Source organism: Mobula birostris, chromosome 2, assembly GCF_030028105.1.
Source record: "Mobula birostris isolate sMobBir1 chromosome 2, sMobBir1.hap1, whole genome shotgun sequence".
In the NCBI taxonomy this organism is placed as follows: domain Eukaryota; kingdom Metazoa; phylum Chordata; class Chondrichthyes; order Myliobatiformes; family Myliobatidae; genus Mobula; species Mobula birostris.
Genome location: NC_092371.1, coordinates 194,743,957 through 194,762,219, shown reverse-complemented (window position 1 = coordinate 194,762,219; position 18,263 = coordinate 194,743,957). Strand labels below are relative to the sequence as shown.

Sequence of the window (18,263 nt, the reverse complement as noted above, 5' to 3'; positions counted from 1 at the left end):
TTATACACCAGTCATTGAAAGTGGGCATGCAGGTACAGCAGGCGGTGAAAAAGGCGAATGGTATGCTGGCATTTATAGCGAGAGGATTTGAGTACAGGAGCAGGGAGGTACTACTGCAGTTGTACAAGGCCTTGGTGAGACCACACCTGGAGTATTGTGTGCAGTTTTGGTCCCCTAATCTGAGGAAAGACATCCTTGCCATAGAGGGAGTACAAAGAAGGTTCACCAGATTGATTACTGGGATGGCAGGACTTTCATATGAAGAAAGACTGGATGAACTGGGCTTGTACTCGTTGGAATTTAGAAGATTGAGGGGGGATCTGATTGAAACGTATAAGATCCTAAAGGGATTGGACAGGCTAGATGCAGGAAGGTTGTTCCCGATGTTGGGGAAGTCCAGAACGAGGGGTCACAGTTTGAGGATAGAGGGGAAGCCTTTTAGGACCGAGATTAGGAAAAACTTCTTCACACAGAGAGTGGTGAATCTGTGGAATTCTCTGCCACAGGAAACAGTTGAGGCCAGTTCATTGGCTATATTTAAGAGGGAGTTGGATATGGCCCTTGTGGCTACGGGGGTCAGTGGGTATGGAGGGAAGGCTGGGGCGGGGTTCTGAGTTGGATGATCAGCCATTATCATAATAAATGGCGGTGCAGGCTCAAAGGGCCGAATGGCCTATTCCTGCACCTATTTTCTATGTTTCTATGTTTCTATAACGGATCTGGCACGTCCTTCCTTCCGCACAAAAAATTTGAAAATGGATCAGGCAGATCGACCCCCAAATCCCCCTCCCCACAGAAAAAAATAAACAAAATGAAACAGACATATCGACTCCCAAATCCCTCCTCCTGTACAAAAAAACCTAACAAAATGGATCAGGCACATCAGCCCCCAAATCCCTCCTCCCACACAAAAATAATCTGAGAATTGGGCGAGAAAACACAATATAAAAACTTTATAAATGATTTTATCGTCGAAGTCCACATCCAAAATGCAGACAAAACCTGGACACCACTCTCCACAGTGGCAAGCTCCCCCCTCTCTGATAGCGTAGCAAAGCAAACACAAGACAGGCAGCTGGTGCTCATCCTCCACACTCGCTCCGATGCTTCAATTATCCTCATCGCTTTAGTTGGTGAACAATGGAAGCTTTAATGGCAAAATGGACCAAACATTGGCTTGCGCTCTGTCCTGCAGTCTGCCCGCTGCGAGGTTTGCACACGCTGCCTCTGCCTCTTGGAGGCTGTAGAGCACTGGAAAACTGAAATGACCTTCAAACCTCTGCACTTGCCTTTATGTTTCAATCGTCTTGTCACTTTAATTGGCAAACAATGAAAGCTATAATCACCAAAATGGGGTTAAACATTGGCTCATCCTGCAGCCTTCTTGTCACGAGGTTTACTCACGCTGCCTCTGCCTCCTGGAAGCATGGAGACTGCAGAACGCGGAAGCACCCAAATGATCTCCGAACAGCAAAACACAGTCTCCAGTAGTTCCAAAATCACATTCAAGACAAGGAACAAATGTACAAGACAAAAGAAGTGGGAAAGATGGTTCCATGATCTATCCAGAGGATGTCAACCAAAGGAGTGTTGTACGCAGGCACCATCTTGACCCCTCAGTGAGACCCCTTAGGACAAAAAAAAGTGCAATTTAAAACTTAGCTTATATTTTCTCTGGAAAATTTGTTCTCAAAAAACATAAATCTAGTGAATACTAATATTGTAATTAGACTGATTTATACATTAAGTTTGGACACAGTTTTGGATATACTGCTACCTTTATTTTTGCCACCGCTGATTCATAATACAACTTCCTCGAGACTCCCTTTAGCAACTGTGTTTTAAATCAGTATTGCTTTACTGTGTCCCCAGAGCAGTTCAAAGAAGGAGCAGTAACTTAAACCACAGCCATGAAGAAAAAGCAAGGAAATGAAATGAACTCCTGAATAATAGAAAACCGGTGATAAACACGGCTTCTTTTTCTTTACTTTGAATATTGAGCAGTACCTGAATTTATAATGGTGCATTGCTTCAACTATTTTTAGAAGTTGGAAGTCATCAACAGTACAAAAAAAATTAAATGAAAATCTCAATTTGCTGATGAGATTAATCATCAATTACAAGATTTTATGTGGGATAAAGGATACTTTCACTATAGTGCAATGGTCTGTAACAAAGGCTTTAGCACTGACTTTGTTAACTGACTCCCATGTGTTAACAATTAAGACAGTTAAGCAATTATGGTAGAAAGAAGTAATACCAAATGATTTTGTTACATGTAGCTTAATTGCTGCAATCCAATTTGTAACGTAAACATGAAAACGTTTATAATATGAATTGTAGAGCATTATTTTATTAATTAATCCTAACTTTTGATTTTTAGCCTGTGTTTTCTTATGGGGGAACTCCATTGAAGAATGATCTACTGTGACTTAATAATTCTATTTAGACATGGGTATGATAGAGGAACTTCAGTGAAGAGTATCCTTCATTAATAAAAGTTGTATCTCACCTGCTTTAGATTCATGCAATGAATAATTAATTTTTTCAATTATTTCTCAATTGTTTAGAAAAGAAAAACTTCCTTGTTTGAGTACTTGACTCCTGAGTTTTCTTATGAGAGACACCATTTTATGTAAAAGCACTTCCATGTCCTTAGCAAGTGCTGCTACATGTCTGCATAATTAACTAGCTGTCATGAACCAGTAGCCAGCTCTGTTACTGAATATACAATATAAACTATTAAAAGGTTTGTACCAAATAACATTGTAGTAGTCATTGATACATAGAATTGGAATTAAAATCACTCTTTTCAATGTGAAAATATGAGCAAGTTTCAATATGATCATCCATATTTGATAAATTGATAAGCTCTGCTTCAATTCACCATAAGTTATTGATTAGTCCTAGCATCTCAGGACATAATAAAGGATATACTGCCAGCCAAATGCAAATTATGAGAGTAAAATGATGTAAATATGAAATGTCAACAGTTCAGGAACAGTATAATTTCATAATCCCTTGGTTCATGCACATTTACTAGATTTAGATGACTATTGATGAGAACTTAATCTGCGATCAAGAGACGAACAGCTTTGCTATGAAACCTCTTTGAACTGGTTGTTCTAAACCTTTTTTTTAAACCTTGCCTGAAAATAGTCTATTCTTTCATTGTATTGATTAAACCTGCCGATTTAATTGTCATGTGCCACTTTGCATTCATATTACTTCCAATATTTATAATCAGTAAGTTTTCTCCTCCAAAAGAACTTTCTCGTTTTTACACTGATTAAATTATTAACTACCATTTCATTCATTTCTGTTTTTACTACTAAAAGTTTTAAATACTTCTGATGGAGCTAAAGTCAGATTTTGATTCCTTCTGAAGACGAAATCTAATCTCTTCATAGCATGCCATGGGAACAATAAGTACATGAGTGAATCTAAAGGTGCAAGTATCTGAACTCATTTCTTTTTTCCATTTTGTTTAATTTCATGCCATGTCTATCCATTTTTCTGTCTTTGTGATTGTATTTTAGTTGAGGTCTCAAACTTGCACATGAATTACTTGCTTTTCAGTTGATAAAAAGGGTTGAAACTCTTGGAGATTGAATGGTGAACTGAGATGTTAAGAAATTTGCAACAGAAATACCATTTAATTATTATGATTTCACCATAACAACTTAGTTAATTCAGCAGATTTGCCAACTGCTTTTACTGCCACATTCTGTTATGGCACAGACACTTTATTTAAGCAAGATTACTTTTATTTTGACTTTGGAAACATACTATTTACTTTTGCTTCTTCCTGTTTCATTTCTCCTAGTGCGTTTGTGCTCAGAAAGACTCAAACTCATAAAAGAGTGTATTTCTCAGTGTCCAACAGCCTACAAGCAGTCGAAAAAGCTCCTGAGGCTTGCAGATTTGTTGAGAGTAGGAGGTAAGTACTTGTTTTTTTTTGTGATCTGCTGTTTCACAGTAGAGTGCACTTCAGTAGTTTTATAAAGGTGTAAATGATAATAACAGAGACCAGTGAATGTGAGTTGCTTATTTGATTTTAGTGTCTCTCTGAGTTGCAAAGTTTTAATTAAATGATAAAAATAGAGGAAGATTATGCACCTCTATCACCTAGGGCTATGTCTCAATAAATCATTTTATTTCAAACATGTTTTGTTAGTACCATTTCCCCTTAAACATATGGGAACAGCTATTTTGAAGGAATTTAGTTAATTGCTTTTTATAAGTATTCTGCTGGGATGAATGAACATATTAACTCAATCGGATTTTTTAATAATGCCAAACATACAAAAACTGAATTGGTCTTGTCATGATCCCTTGATTACCGCAATTGATTTGATTGCCATATATAAGCCAAGTATTTTACATTTAGAAAACTAAGTTTTGCCTTGTGATTTTTTTTGTTTTTTTATATATAAATAGGGCATGATAAAGCAGAGCGGAAAGGGCAAGTATTGGTTCTTCTGGCTGAGCAGGCCCTTGATTACCAAGACTTTAAAGTTGCCAGTATCCACTGCCAAGAACTTATGTCTGCAGGTGATGTTCTATTTTGATTCCATGTGGGTTTGATGCTTTTATTTTATGTTTTCTAATCTTAATTTTCAATCCTACATTGAATTCATAATGTTCACAATCAATTTTCATAATCTTTGTAGGAGCTGAATAAGAAACCAGGCTTATTAGCTTTAATTTTAATGAAGCTGAAAGGAAGAGTCAGGATAGAAATAGCAGCACTCATTAAATACTGAGGAATTGTTCATAGGTTCATTCTCTATTCAGCATTACATAAGACAGAGCCATCCCTTTCCCAATTCCTAAGAAACAAATCAGTACAAATCCAAATCAGATGCCTTTATTAAACACATGTATTTCTCAAAAAGTTTACAATTTCACATTTTCTCATCAGAAAGTATAACTGGGAGAGCAAGGGCAAATTTTTAATGTTAAAAGCAGTATGGCTATCCACACAGCAGTGTGGTGACAGGCTGGAGAGATATATTTGCATACTTTGTTTAAAAGCATTGAGAATGTGGTTTAAATAATACCACATAATTGAAATCCTAATAATAGACCAAGAAGCCTTCTGAAGTGGTATTTAAGTTCTGAGTCAATAAGAAATGCAAGTTGGATGTTACTTTAACTCTCTTGTTAAGTGAATAAGACATGCTTAATACCTGCAGTCTCACCAAGTTTTTTTAAGCCGTTAGCTATTTGTATTTATTTCTGTGGAGGGGAATAGAAAGTCCACATTTCAGGCAAAGACCCTTCACCTGGACTGAAAGTTACAGAAGCCAGTATGAAAAAAGATGAAGGTAAGGAGTGGAGCAAGTAGATGCAGGCGAGGGAGGTGGTAAGTGGAAGAAATTCTGCACTGAATAAACATGAAATGCTAACAGTGCCTCTTTCACATTGAATTTTACCCTGAATTTCAGTTATTGCCAGTGAAGTAATTTATGTCTGAAATTGAGCAACTTTAGTGCAAATGGTATTTGAGTACAACTCTCAGTGTGAAGATTCATTTTCTAATTTGTTTATATTGATCTCAGCCACTTTTTGATCACCTGTTACCTCTTTTAGTTTTTCCATTCAATTTGAAAAGCTTTTGTCGTTTATTGTATATGTATGCATGCATGTAAATGTACAGATAGAGCATGGGTACTTAACTCACCCAACTTCTCCAAACAGTGATTACTATAAACTTTAATATTTTAAAGTAGTGCTAACAACATTTCATTAACCTATTTTACTTTGAGCTTGCATGTTCTGAGGACAACCTAATTTTGTAAAGCATCTATTTTTGCAAATTTCTGTAGTACATACCTATTTTAATATTTTGAAGCATATTGAATAAACTATTTGCTGTATTATTATTTTAAGAATACCATATTATTTAAGACCTTTTAGGTTGAATAGATAAAATAGAAAAGAGCTAACCGTTTCCTTTAGTTATAAGAAAATAATTAACATTTGCTGCATTATTGTCCTGAAATAAGTAGGTTAGAATAACACAAAAGAGAAAATGACCTCTATTTTAATTAGTAGTATTAACAATTGTTTTTCTTCTTTGTTTATCTGTCAAGGGTACAGTGCTGGTTGGCAGGTTTGCAGCAAACTGGGAGAGTCAGATGGCTATTGTGACCTTGCCGTGCGTCAGGAATTAATGGCCTTTGCACGCACTTACTGTCCTCCCAATGTTATCCAGTCGCTCTTGGCTGTCAGCAGCTCACTTCAGACACAGGTTTGAGTGAACAATCTTAACTCTGCTAATAGCTAAAGAACTTTGAAGGTGTTAACTCCAGAACTTAAATCACTTTTCACCCAATATTATCCTTCCAAACAAGATTTTAAATGTAAGTTGTTCAAAAACCTTACCACAAGTCAGGGTTACATTTCCCTGGAAAACTTGCCCTGTTAATGCTGGGATAAGTTGTTGTAATTTTTTCTTGTGCAGAATGGTTGCCAAATAAATTGATGGGCATGAATCAAATGCTCTAGCCTGCTTCTAATTCATTATAAATACAGGAAATAGTTTTGGAGTAAAAGCAAATGAAAATAAAATGAAATCTGTGGCCATAAAGAGATAATGCTGAAAGAGTCCCCTCTTGGACAAGTTACCAATACCAGAAGCAAGAAGCATAAATTAGACTAGTAAAACTGTCATCTTCTATAAGGTGGTGCTTAGTTTGAAACAGAAGTCCTAAATTTTATTGTGAAGTTTTGTTCCCATCTCATTTGTAATAAAAAAAAAATCAAGTGCATTCAAGTGTTGAATCAGACAGCTGATAGTGTTCCCCAGAAGTTCATAAAGTCAGAGTCATTAGAATGGAAACTGGCCCTTCGGTACATTTGAGTCTCTTCCTACCATCAAACACCTATTTATACTCATTTCACTTTATTTTCCCCACATTCCAATCAGTCCCTGTTCCCCAATGACACCCCTCCCCACCCCCAGATTTAACCACTCACCAACACATTCGGCCAGTTCTCAAGGGACATTGAATCTGCCAACCTACTCACCACTGCAATTTGGAAGGAAACCAGAGCACCCAGTGGAAACTCACATGGTATAGGTAGCATGCAAATGCCACACAAACAGTGGTTGGGATTGAACCTAGATCACTCAAGCCGTGTGGAAGCATTTCTACTGTTGTGCCACTACGACACATAAATGGTGAGTGATACATATTATGGTCGGAAACTTCTGTAATTTTGTTTAATCATATCTTGAATAAAGTTGTTGAGTTACATGTGCATTAATAATGGTGTATACCTTTAGTCTTGGAATTGTTTAGAAGACTTTTTGACCATATATTTTCCCAAATTGGTAAATTGATTTGTATCTCAGGTCAACAGCCTAAACAATTGAAGATTGGACCTTTGAACTTAAGAGTTCAACTTTGCATGAACTTGTTCTGAATTCATGTTGATAGCAGCAATTTCAGACTAGGGAAATAGTTTGCTTAATTTATCTAGCGATTGGAGAGTAATGTACTTATTCCTGCTCTGCAATATTTTTCCACGACTCTCCTCTCTACAGGGAATTTTCATTGCAGCAAGGACAGTTACTCAATATTCATTAAAATTTTATTTATTTTATGTGGGGGGAAAACTTTTACCTCTGTGCATGTGGCTAATAGTTTGTTGGAAGCACTCCGTGATGACATTGCCTGATGCTAAATCACTGCTTTCTGTTACAGATTTTGTATCAAGCTGTGAACTATCAGATTCAACCATCAGATAGCACTGAGTCTGTGAATTTGACAGGCCATGATCAGCAGGTTAGAAGTGGCATGACTTAAAAGAGCATGACTCTCAGTACCTTTCTAAAAATGAATGTCACTTTTATATTTCATGCACAAAATGGACTTATTATATTATAATCTTTCATAAATGTGAATATTACAATATGTCATTTTTGGGTTTATTTGTTTGAATAATTAGATTTTCAACAAGTGCATGAATTTCTTTTAATATTAAGATGCGTAAGTATGATTGCACGCCCCATTTCCAATCAATCAGATGTGAAGATGTGGAGTAGCACACAAAATGCTGAAGAAACTCAGAACGCCTGGCAAACTGCATTCAGTCTCCCTGAGCACTTTGCAGACCACTTTGGCAAGCACCTGTATTCCAACTGCCATTGTCACCTGCAACTCCCAGTGGCCAGCCATTTCTAATTCTCCTTCCCATTCCCACATCAGTATGTCTATTATGCAAATTCTCTACTGCCAAGTTAAGGCTAAGTGCAACTTAGAGCAACAGCACCTCGTATTCCACTTCTCTTTTTTCTTGACTGATCCAAGTTGTCCCCTTCGCATTATCTCTTTCTGCTTCTCTACTCTCTCCATCTGCCATCATCCACACCCTCCCACTAGTTCCACTCCCCACCTTCGCCCACCCCTTATTCCACCTTCTTCCATAAGATTTGATCACCTTCAGCCTGTATCACTTCCACTTATCACCTTCTTCACTTGGATCTACCTATGGTCCGTCAGCTCTTGTTCCACCCCGTCCTCCATTTTCCATACTGGCTGCATCTCCATAACTTACAGTCCAAGTAAAGGGTCTTGACCTGAAATGTGAATTGTTCATTCCCACCCATGGATGTTACCTGACTTCCTGAGTTCATTCAGCGTTTTGTGTGTTGCCCCTGTATTTGCAGTCTGCTCTGTTTCTAAAAGTTAAAATATATTTGATTCCAAGATGTTAAGGGATATCTTATTATAATTTTAACAATTAAAAATTGTAATTCATGATCTGATAAAAGGAAGAAAAGAACCTAGGACATTTGTAAAATCCTGTCATGGATGGATGAAGTAAAACGTAAGATGAGATGGATGTCTTAAACCTTTGCTTAGTAATTATTGGGAGGATTCATAACATTATAAAATTATTAAAATGCCTATAGTAAATATTAATTTAACCTAAAATGTATCCAAAGGAGTAGTTGATCTTTATGAGTATAATAGTTTCATTAAGAGCATTTAAAAATCACAAATCATTTTGTGATTTATTTTTAAACTTTTTTAGATAGAGACAAAAGCTTCAACTAGTTCATCGACTGATCTCTTGCAACGAACAACTGCTAAAACAATGGAAGTTCTCAGCAATACTTCCATGACAACAAAGGCAGTTCTGCATGCTGTCAGTGATACACAGTGGTGGAAGAAATCCCTCAGTTACCTGCGACCTTTACATGTAAGTTGCTTTGAAATGTATGTTAGTAAGAAGGGAAGAAGATAATCGGACAATTTTTTTCAAATATATTTTCTTTCTAGGATGCGTCACAGACAGCTATGTTGCAGAGGACAACTGGTTTAAATGGAGACTTGGAAAAACAAGGTTGTCATCCTTTCTATGATATCCTTATTGATGATTCCTTCATTGACAAAGTAAGTTTAACAGTAGAGTTAAGATTTACATTATAAACTTTGAAAATAATGTGCCTGTGAAAAGAATTCACCCCCCTCCCCTTTGCAAGTTTTCATGTTTTATTATTTTACAACACTAAATCACAGTGCTCTTAATTTGGCTTTTTTTTTGACACTGATCAACAGAAAAAGACTCTTTCATGTCAAACTGAAAACAGATTTCTACAAAGTGATCTAAATTAATTACACATAAAAAATGCAAAATGCTTGTTTGCATAAGTATTCAACCCTTTTAATATGACACACAAAATCATCACTGGTACTGCCAATTGGTTTTAGAAGTCCAATAATTTGTTAAATGGAGATCTGTTTTTGGAGACCTGTGTGTAGCCAAAGTGTTTCAATTGATTGCAGTAAAAATACATCTGCATCTGAAAGTTCAGCTGCTGGTGAGTCAGTATCCTGGCAAAATCTACACTATGAAGGCAAAAGAACACTCCAAGCAGCTCTGCGAAAAGGTTATTGAAAAGCACAAGTCGGGAGATGGATACAAGAAAATTTCCAAGTCAGTGAATATCCCTTAGTCAAGTTAAGTCAATCATCAAGAAATTGGAAGGATGTGGCACAGCTGCAAATCTGCCAAGAGCAGGCCATCCTCAGAAACTGAGTGACCTTGCAAGAAGGAGAATAGGAGGGAGGTCACCAAGAGATCCATGACAACTCTGCAGGAGTTACAAGCTTCAGTCGCTAGGTGAAACAGAATGCGCAGACAATAATTGTTGCCCGGGTGCTTCACCAGTCACGGCTTTATAGGAGAGTGGCACAGAGTAAGTCATTGTTGAAAAAACTCGTATGAAATTTCAGCTTTTGTGGGAGACTGAAGTCAGCTGGAAGGAGGTTCTATTATCTTATGAAACCAAAATTAAGCTCTTTGGCCATCAGACTAAGTGCTACGTTTGGAATAAGCCAAACACCATCCATCAGCAAAAACACACCATCCCTAGCTTGAAGCATGGTGATGGCTGTATCATGCTGCGGGGATGTTTCACTGCAGCAGGCCCTGGAAGGCTTGTGAAGGTAGAGAGTAAAATGATTGCAACTAAATACAGGGAAATCCTGGAGGAAAACCTGATGCAGTCTATTGGGAGAAGATTTGTTTTCCAGCAAGACAATGATCCCAAGCATAAAGCCAAAGCTACAGAGGAATGGCTTAAAAAACAACGAAGTTAATGTCCTGAGAATTTGTGGCTGGACTTGAAAAGGGCTGTTCACTCACAATCCCCATGCAATCTGACAGAGCTTGAGCAGTTTTGTAAAGAAGAAAGGAGAAAAATTTTAGTCTCCAGATGATGTGCAAAGCTGATCCAGACCTATCCACACAGACTCAAGGCTGTAATTGCTGCCAAAAGTGCATCTACTAAATACTGACTTGAAGGGGGTGAATACTTATGCCATCAATTACTTTGTGTTTTATATTTACAATGAATTTAGATTACTTTGTAGAGATCTGTTTTCACTTTGACATGAAAGAACCTTTTCTTGTTGATCAGTGTCAAAAAAGCCAAATTAAATCCAGAGTGATTCAATATTGTAAAACTATAAAACATGGAAACTTCTAAGTGGGGTGGGGGGGAATGAATACTGTTTATAGGCACTGTAATTCTCATTTAAAGTAATTGGCTCCATCAGAACTCATAAGAATGGCCCTTTAAATTGGAACTTGATGGCACACTAACAGAATAACTGAAATTATGGTCTCTTTCCTGTACTGAGTTTGGCTAACAACTTATTTATTGATATGATGTGCTGGATAGAATGATTTTGCTTACCAAAATACCCGATGATACAGATTCACAGGAGGATGCATAATGTTCTTCATGTCTTACAAGTTCATTTAAAAAAAAAACAGATCTTTTTCAGAATCAGGTTGATTATCACTGATATAGATCATGAAAATTGTTGTTGTACAGTACACAACATAAAAATTACCCTAAGTTACAATAAATATTACAAAAGAGGAATAGTGAGGTAGTGGTCATGGACTGTTCAGAAATACACCCTATCCTCATTATATGCGTCTTCAGACAATGCTGATTCACAGTTATGCGAAGAACCTATTTCTACCAACTTCTCCTTATATGTGTCCAAAACTTACAGTTATGTGAGGAGCAATGTTTTCCCACCAATACAAGTCACGTACGCGCGCCTCACAGTTTCACTCCCGCCAGTCTGGCATTGGTTTTGGCAACGCGTGGATGTGCGATCTTGCGCTCTTAAACTTTTGTTGTTTTTTACCTAGGGTGCAGTGATTTTGTGCTTGAAATATTTAACTATCCCTCCTAAGTGTCCGATGTCAAGCCCTGGGCCATCAGCCAAGCGGTAGAGAACCGCTTGAACACTTGGGGAAAAAAGTTGGAAATTATAAACAGGGCGGCATCAGGTGAAGGTAACATTGCTCTGGGACGCTCTGTGCATTTGCAGGCTTTGATAGCTGAGTTATGCATCACACCAAAGCAGGTATTTAATGCAGACGAGTCCAGGCTTTTTTGGAAGCATATGCTGAAATGCACTTACATAGGTAAGGATGAAAAAACTGCGTCAGGTTTCAAGGCAGCAAAGGATAGATTGACCTTTCTTATGTATTCCAATGCCGAAGGAGACTGTAAGATGAAACCTCTCAATGGAGAGCCTCTTAGTTTACCATTCACTAAACCTCAGTGCTCTTAAGGGTTTGAATAAGAAGCCTCTCAATGGAGTGTGGAAATCAATTTGGGCGGAGTGTGTGCACACCCTCAAGGGGTTTCCTGCCTTCACTGCAGCTGTCCAGGATTGTGTGGCCCTGGGCTGTAAAATTGGTGGGGAAGGATTCTTAGATCTCAAGACTGCTGACGTGGTAGAACTCCTGGATTCTCATGATGAAGAATTAAGTGTGGATGACCTTCTGCGTGTAACTCAGACTGAAGGTGATAACGATGAAGAAGAAAGTGTCGAGTTGCAGGTGAAGGATTTTACGGTGAAGCAACTGGCAGAATTTTTTAAGGCTGCGGAACACTTGGCACAAATGGCGATGGACGTGGACCCAAGTTTAGAACAGAGTCAGCATCTCAGTCATTCCCTGCAGTCAAGCCTTCTTCCCTACAAGCAAATTTATGCTGAAAAACAAACTGCTGCCAAGTAAACTTTCTTCAAACTGGTGTCATCTCCTGCTGCCGGCAGTTCTGTGAGTCTTCCATTCACCTCAGCCATGTAAAGCTGCCCGATACCACTGCACAACCACTCATCTCCTGGAGCGAACACACCTGCCACTGTTGGTGAGTACTGTACACCCTAGTATGTTAACTTTCTATGACTTATTACGTTCGATATTACCTTAAATTGATGAAATTTATCCGAATGTTGCCTTGTGGTACTGCTTTTATGTCATATTAGTATGAAAATGTGAATAAATTACAGATAAAATATATTTAGGAAGCCTCCAGAATGCATCCCAATTTTCTCCATTTAAGTAATTATTCACATTTTGCGTCAACTTCGAGGAAAGTATCCCTCGCATATAACGAGGATAGGGTGTATGATGGCGGAGGGAGAAGCTGTTCCAACACTGTGAAGTGTTTGGGTCTTCAGACTCCTGTACCTTCTTCCTGACGATAGTAATGAGAATAGAGTGTATCCCAAATGGTGAGGGTCCTTAATAATGAATGTTGCCTTCTCGCATGTTATGAGTGTAGACAGAGTGGAGTAGTGGGTTAAGCGCACATCCTTGAAAGGCACCTACAGTATGCTGATTATCAGTGAGGAGAGGATGTTATTACTAATTCAGTTGCAAAGGGAGGTACAGAGGCCCAGGTTCTGAAGCTTGTTGTTTTGCACTGAGGGGATAATGATGCTAAATGCAAAACTGTGATCAGTAAACAAGTGCTCCAAATCTGAGTGAAGAACCAGTGAAATGAGATTGTATTTGTTGTACACCCATTGTGGCTGTAGGAAAATTGCAATGGGTCCTGGTCATTTCTCAGGCAACAGTAAATTTTAGCCATAACCAACCCATCAGAGCACTTCATCACTGTAGATTAGATTATGAGGACACTCAGTCCTCGTTTATTGTCATTTAGAAATGCATGCAGTAAAAAATGATACAATGTTCCTCCGGTATGATATAACAGAAACACAAGACAGACCAAGACTAAAACTGACAAAAACCACATAATTATAACGTATAGTTACAACAGTGCAAAGCAATACCGTAATTTGATAAAGAGCAGACCATGGGCACGGTAAAAAAAAAAGCCTCAAAGTCCCGATACCCCATCATCTCATGCAGACAGAAGAAGGAAGAAACTCGCCCTGCCATGAGCTTCCAGCGCCGCAAACTTGCCGATGCAGCAACCTGGAAGCACCCGACCACAGTCCGACTCTGAGTCCGTCCGAAAACTTCGAGCCTCCGACCAGCCCTCCGACACCGAGCACCATCTCTGCTGAGCGCTTCGACCCCAGCCCCGGGATAGATGTGAGTGCTACCAGGTGTCAGTCATTGAAATAGCTCACCCTGCCCTTCTTTTGAAGCAGATAGGAACCTCCGACCGCAGTCCTTGAATTCTCTAGCATAGGTTTTCTGTGCACTGTCAGGTGCAATATTGAGACCTGATGCCCTGCGAGGGTTCACGCTCTTGAAGGATGTTCTGACGTTGGCCTCCAAGACAAAGATCACAGGGCCACCGTATGCTGTGCGGATCCATGCAGGGACGTGTCTCCTTTAGATTTATGTTGGGTTTTCAGAAAAATATCCTGTTCAAAGATTCTGTTTTGTGATATTGGGTTTATTGGACCATATAAAATGACCAAGAATGTCCTGCTGTGGAAATTAATTGCTTTTGAATTCCCATTGCTGATTGACTGTGTGTTTCAAACAGCTTTTGTTTTAATTTGAGGTTTTCATTGTTCAGGCTTACTATTTGAATGACCAAAACAGAGTATTTGTCTTTGACAGATTGTAGGTAATTTGTTGTGGATGGTTAGGAACATGCATATTATGAGTGCTTACTGCTATATGCTTATGTCGGTGGCAAATTTAATACGGAAATATCCATAGAATTTGCCTTACTGCACTTTAATTAGCTAATTAACTTAGAATATTGTTTCTCCAATATTCCATGCTACTACTGTACAGTAGGATACTGTTTACTAGTGTTTAAAAAAAAGATTTGAGATCCTCTTTCAGCTCCTCTGTTGATATGAAATTGAACTTGTTTGGTGCCAAATCTGTAAAATGTTGTTTCTATCAATTTAATAACATGGACTTTTTTTTTTATTAATTTAGTTGTCCAGTATTGTGGGTTTCTCGAATGTAATTCAGTTTTCTGCTGGAAGTACATCCAATATATCAATTGGGAGGAAAATTAAGAAATTTTCTGAAAATCAGGGTTCTGGCCCCTTTTGAAGTGTTGATACTAAACTACTCTATCTGATATATAATTTAATACAAGTATTCCATGAAAATTCTAATATCTAATTATTTTTGAAATGTGGAGTACAGGTGTCCCCCGCTTTTCAAACGTTCGCTTTACGAAACCTCACTGTTATGAAAGACCTACATTAGTACGAAGAAAGGCAGCGCGCGATAAAAAATCAGTGCATGATAAAAGGCGGCGCACACCCTGAGCAGCTGCTCAGATTCGGAACGGCATTGCTTAAACACGAGCCTGTGAGCAGCCGTTTGCAAGATGAGTTCTAAGGTGTCGGAAAAGCCTGAAGGAGCTCGTAAGGGTCTGACATTTAGCATAAAACTAGACATAATTAAGCGTTTCGATCGTGGTGAACGAAGCAAGGACAAAGTGAGTTTGGCTTGTGGAAGCTGACGAAGATGAAGTTGAAGAGGTTTTGGCATCCCATGACCAAGAACTGATAGAAGAAGAGCTGATGCAATTGAAAGAGGAAAGGATAACAATCGAAACTGAATTCAACCGAATGCAGAAAGTGAAGCAACTGCGTGAGATTTTCGCTGCAATGATAAAGTACAACTTTAATTTTGAAAGGGTACATAGGTTTAGGGGGTATTTGGAGGATGTTTTGAGCCCTTACAAAGAACTGTGTGATAGGAAAATGCACGAGGCCCAGCAGTCAAGCAAGCCTTCCACATCAGCCACAGCAGACAACGAACCTCGATCTTCGACATCGAGGCAGGCAGTCATAGGAGAAGATGAGCTGCCTGTCCTGATCGACGATGAGATGACACCCCCATGTCCCACCACCCCAACCCCCGGGCCTTGGACAGATACTGTACCGATTCGCGGAGAATGCAGGGGTAGCCGGGAGGCACACAGCACCTCTTTAAGAAAGAAGCCGAAATAAACATGCTAATTAATTAGGTGCTGCCTAGCACGTAATTGTCAGCCCAGATCAGTGCCGATGCAATCGGCAATCGCCTCTGATCTGCGCCGACATTTACGTGCTGGGCAGCACCTAATTAATTAGCATGTTTATTTCGGCTTTTTTCTTAAAGATGTGCTGTGTGCCTCCCGGCTACCCCTGCGTGCTTCGCGGCAATGTATCTGATCGGCGGCCTGAAGGGTGGGGGCCACTGCATCACCCAGCCTGCGACGACTCAGTCTAACACACCATCATCAGTGTGCTCGATGTCTTCCCAATTCCCGTAAGTGATACTACACTGTACATACATTATTTCTACTTTATATAGGCTGTGTATTTTAACGTGTTATTTGGTAGATTTGGCAGCTTCATAGTTTAAAGGTTGCTGGAGAGCGCGTTTATGCCAACAGCACTTGCGTGAGATTTTCGCTACGGAGATCTGTGCAGGCAATCGTTGTAGAGAAGTATTTCTACTTTATATAGGCTGTGTATTTATCATATCATTCCTACTTTTACTATATGTTACTGTTATTTTAGGTTTTATGTGTTATTTGGCATGATTTGGTAGGTTATTTTTGGGTCTGTGAACGCTCACAAAATTTTCCCATATAAATAAGTGGTAATTGCTTCTTCGCTTTACGACATTTCGGCTTACGAACCATTTCATAGGAACGCTCTACCTTCGGATGGCGGGGGAAACCTGTACAAAGATGCCATCTCTGTTAAGAAATCTTGTAGATCAGTAAAAGATTATCATTGGAAACAATGAAAACACTCATAAAATGAAGGAGGAACTCAGCTAGTCAGGCAGCATTTATGGAAAGAAATAGAGTTGATGTTTCGGGCTTAGACCCTTCATCAGACCTGGGGAAGGGTCATCCATCTTGTGTTTATCATTAAAAATATGTGTCCATTGAAAAAGGACTGTTGGACTAATGTCACTCCATTTATCATGTTTTATTACACTGCAATTATGGATGAAGTCACTTTTCATGGATGTATTCCAGTCTACTGAATGAACCATCTTCTGGTCATGGAACATATGCGGTTGTCTCCAACATTGAATAAAGACTGAAATTTAAAAAAATGAGGAAAGCTTTCATTTTCCTCTTGGACCTTGCAGCAGATGTTATTGTAAAATTTACGTAATTCCTGATTTATTTTACATTTTTTTAACAGAATGAGGTAAACTATGCATGTTACCAACACAATGCTCCAGAGAACTTTGCCGAAGTTTTGCTGAGAGCTGGGAAATTGTCTGAAACCAAGAGTGAAGGGGAAAATCTTTTTCCTGCCACTGAAGGTAAATTTGCTTTCAAAACCATATGATGAAAAAATGTTACACCACATTCAATTCTGAAATTGACTAGTGCCATGAAAGCGTGTAATGTACTGACAGCAATGCAGATCACATTTGGTTTTATCCTTGTAATGTATATTATATATGTAAGAAAATGTAAGCAGCATGTAATGAAAAATCATATAGTGGAAATGCCAAATACAAGGTTAAGTGTGTTTATTTTGTCTTGCTGTCAAATGCAGGTTATTAGCTATATCAGCAATCTGAATGAGTTAATTCAGTTGTAATTTTCTCACTATTTAACTATGTAATCTATTCTAACGTCACACCTACTGTTAACCTCAGCTATTGTACCTTGAAAGAAAAATTAGTTATCAATGCAATATACAATGTAATTGATAACATGGTGGCAAAAGTTTATTAAAGAGTAATATTTCCAATAAAATATAAACACGAGAAAGTTGCTAAATGTGTTTTTTTGTCGAATTGATTAGAGTATTCTACAACCTTTGTAAGATTATATCTAAAGAATGATGAATGCAGGAGCAAAACTAACGATCCGTTATGTTCTGTCACATGATCAAAATATGATTCACTGTATGAAGACAATTGCTGCATCCTAAAATGTGAATGCCTGAATCTTGTAATTAAAAGGGCATTTATGGTCTCAATTAACTTGTCTACATCTGCTTAATTACATTTCATAGCTTTATATTTTGTTTAAGCGGGCATATGATGTAAAATTAATTAATTACTCTAGGGTTTGAATCTATTTAGACTGCAACAAGATTCGTTACCCTGCTTGATGATTGAATAACTTTGTTTCTTATTCCAATGTTATTTTTCTGAAACATAGAAACAGAAATCTATAACACATTACAGGCTCTTCGGCCCACAATGTTGTGCCGACCATGTAACCTCCTCTGGAAACTGCCTAGAATTTCCCTACCGTATAGCCCTCTATTTTTCTAAGCTCCATGTACCTATCTAAGAGTCTCTTAAAAGACCTTATTGTATCAGCCTCTACCAATATCACTGACAGTGCATTCCACACACCCACTAATCTCTGTGTGGAAAGCTTACCTCCGACACCCTGCTTGTGCCTACTTCCAAGCATCTTAAAACTATGCCCACCCCTTCCCGTGTTAGCCATTTCAGCCCTGGGGATAAAGCCTCTGGCTATCCACCTGATCAATGTTTCTCATCAT

General features: G+C 38.5%; 1 protein-coding gene across 3 annotated transcripts in view; it reads left to right on the top strand.

The window, feature by feature from the left end:
- The window catches only part of nbas (NBAS subunit of NRZ tethering complex), a 304,149-nt gene that overhangs the window by 154,165 nt on the left and 131,721 nt on the right, over positions 1–18,263 (top strand). For all 3 annotated transcript variants that reach the window (XR_011885018.1, XM_072251277.1, XM_072251278.1), the window contains 7 exons: positions 3,827–3,940; positions 4,441–4,554; positions 6,099–6,256; positions 7,716–7,796; positions 9,049–9,216; positions 9,297–9,410; positions 16,935–17,058. Coding sequence is in view for 2 of the 3 variants with exons in the window: in XM_072251277.1 (XP_072107378.1) it covers positions 3,827–3,940; positions 4,441–4,554; positions 6,099–6,256; positions 7,716–7,796; positions 9,049–9,216; positions 9,297–9,410; positions 16,935–17,058 (873 nt within the window). In the remaining variant the exon portion in view is untranslated. The remainder of the gene's footprint in view (positions 1–3,826; positions 3,941–4,440; positions 4,555–6,098; positions 6,257–7,715; positions 7,797–9,048; positions 9,217–9,296; positions 9,411–16,934; positions 17,059–18,263) is intronic.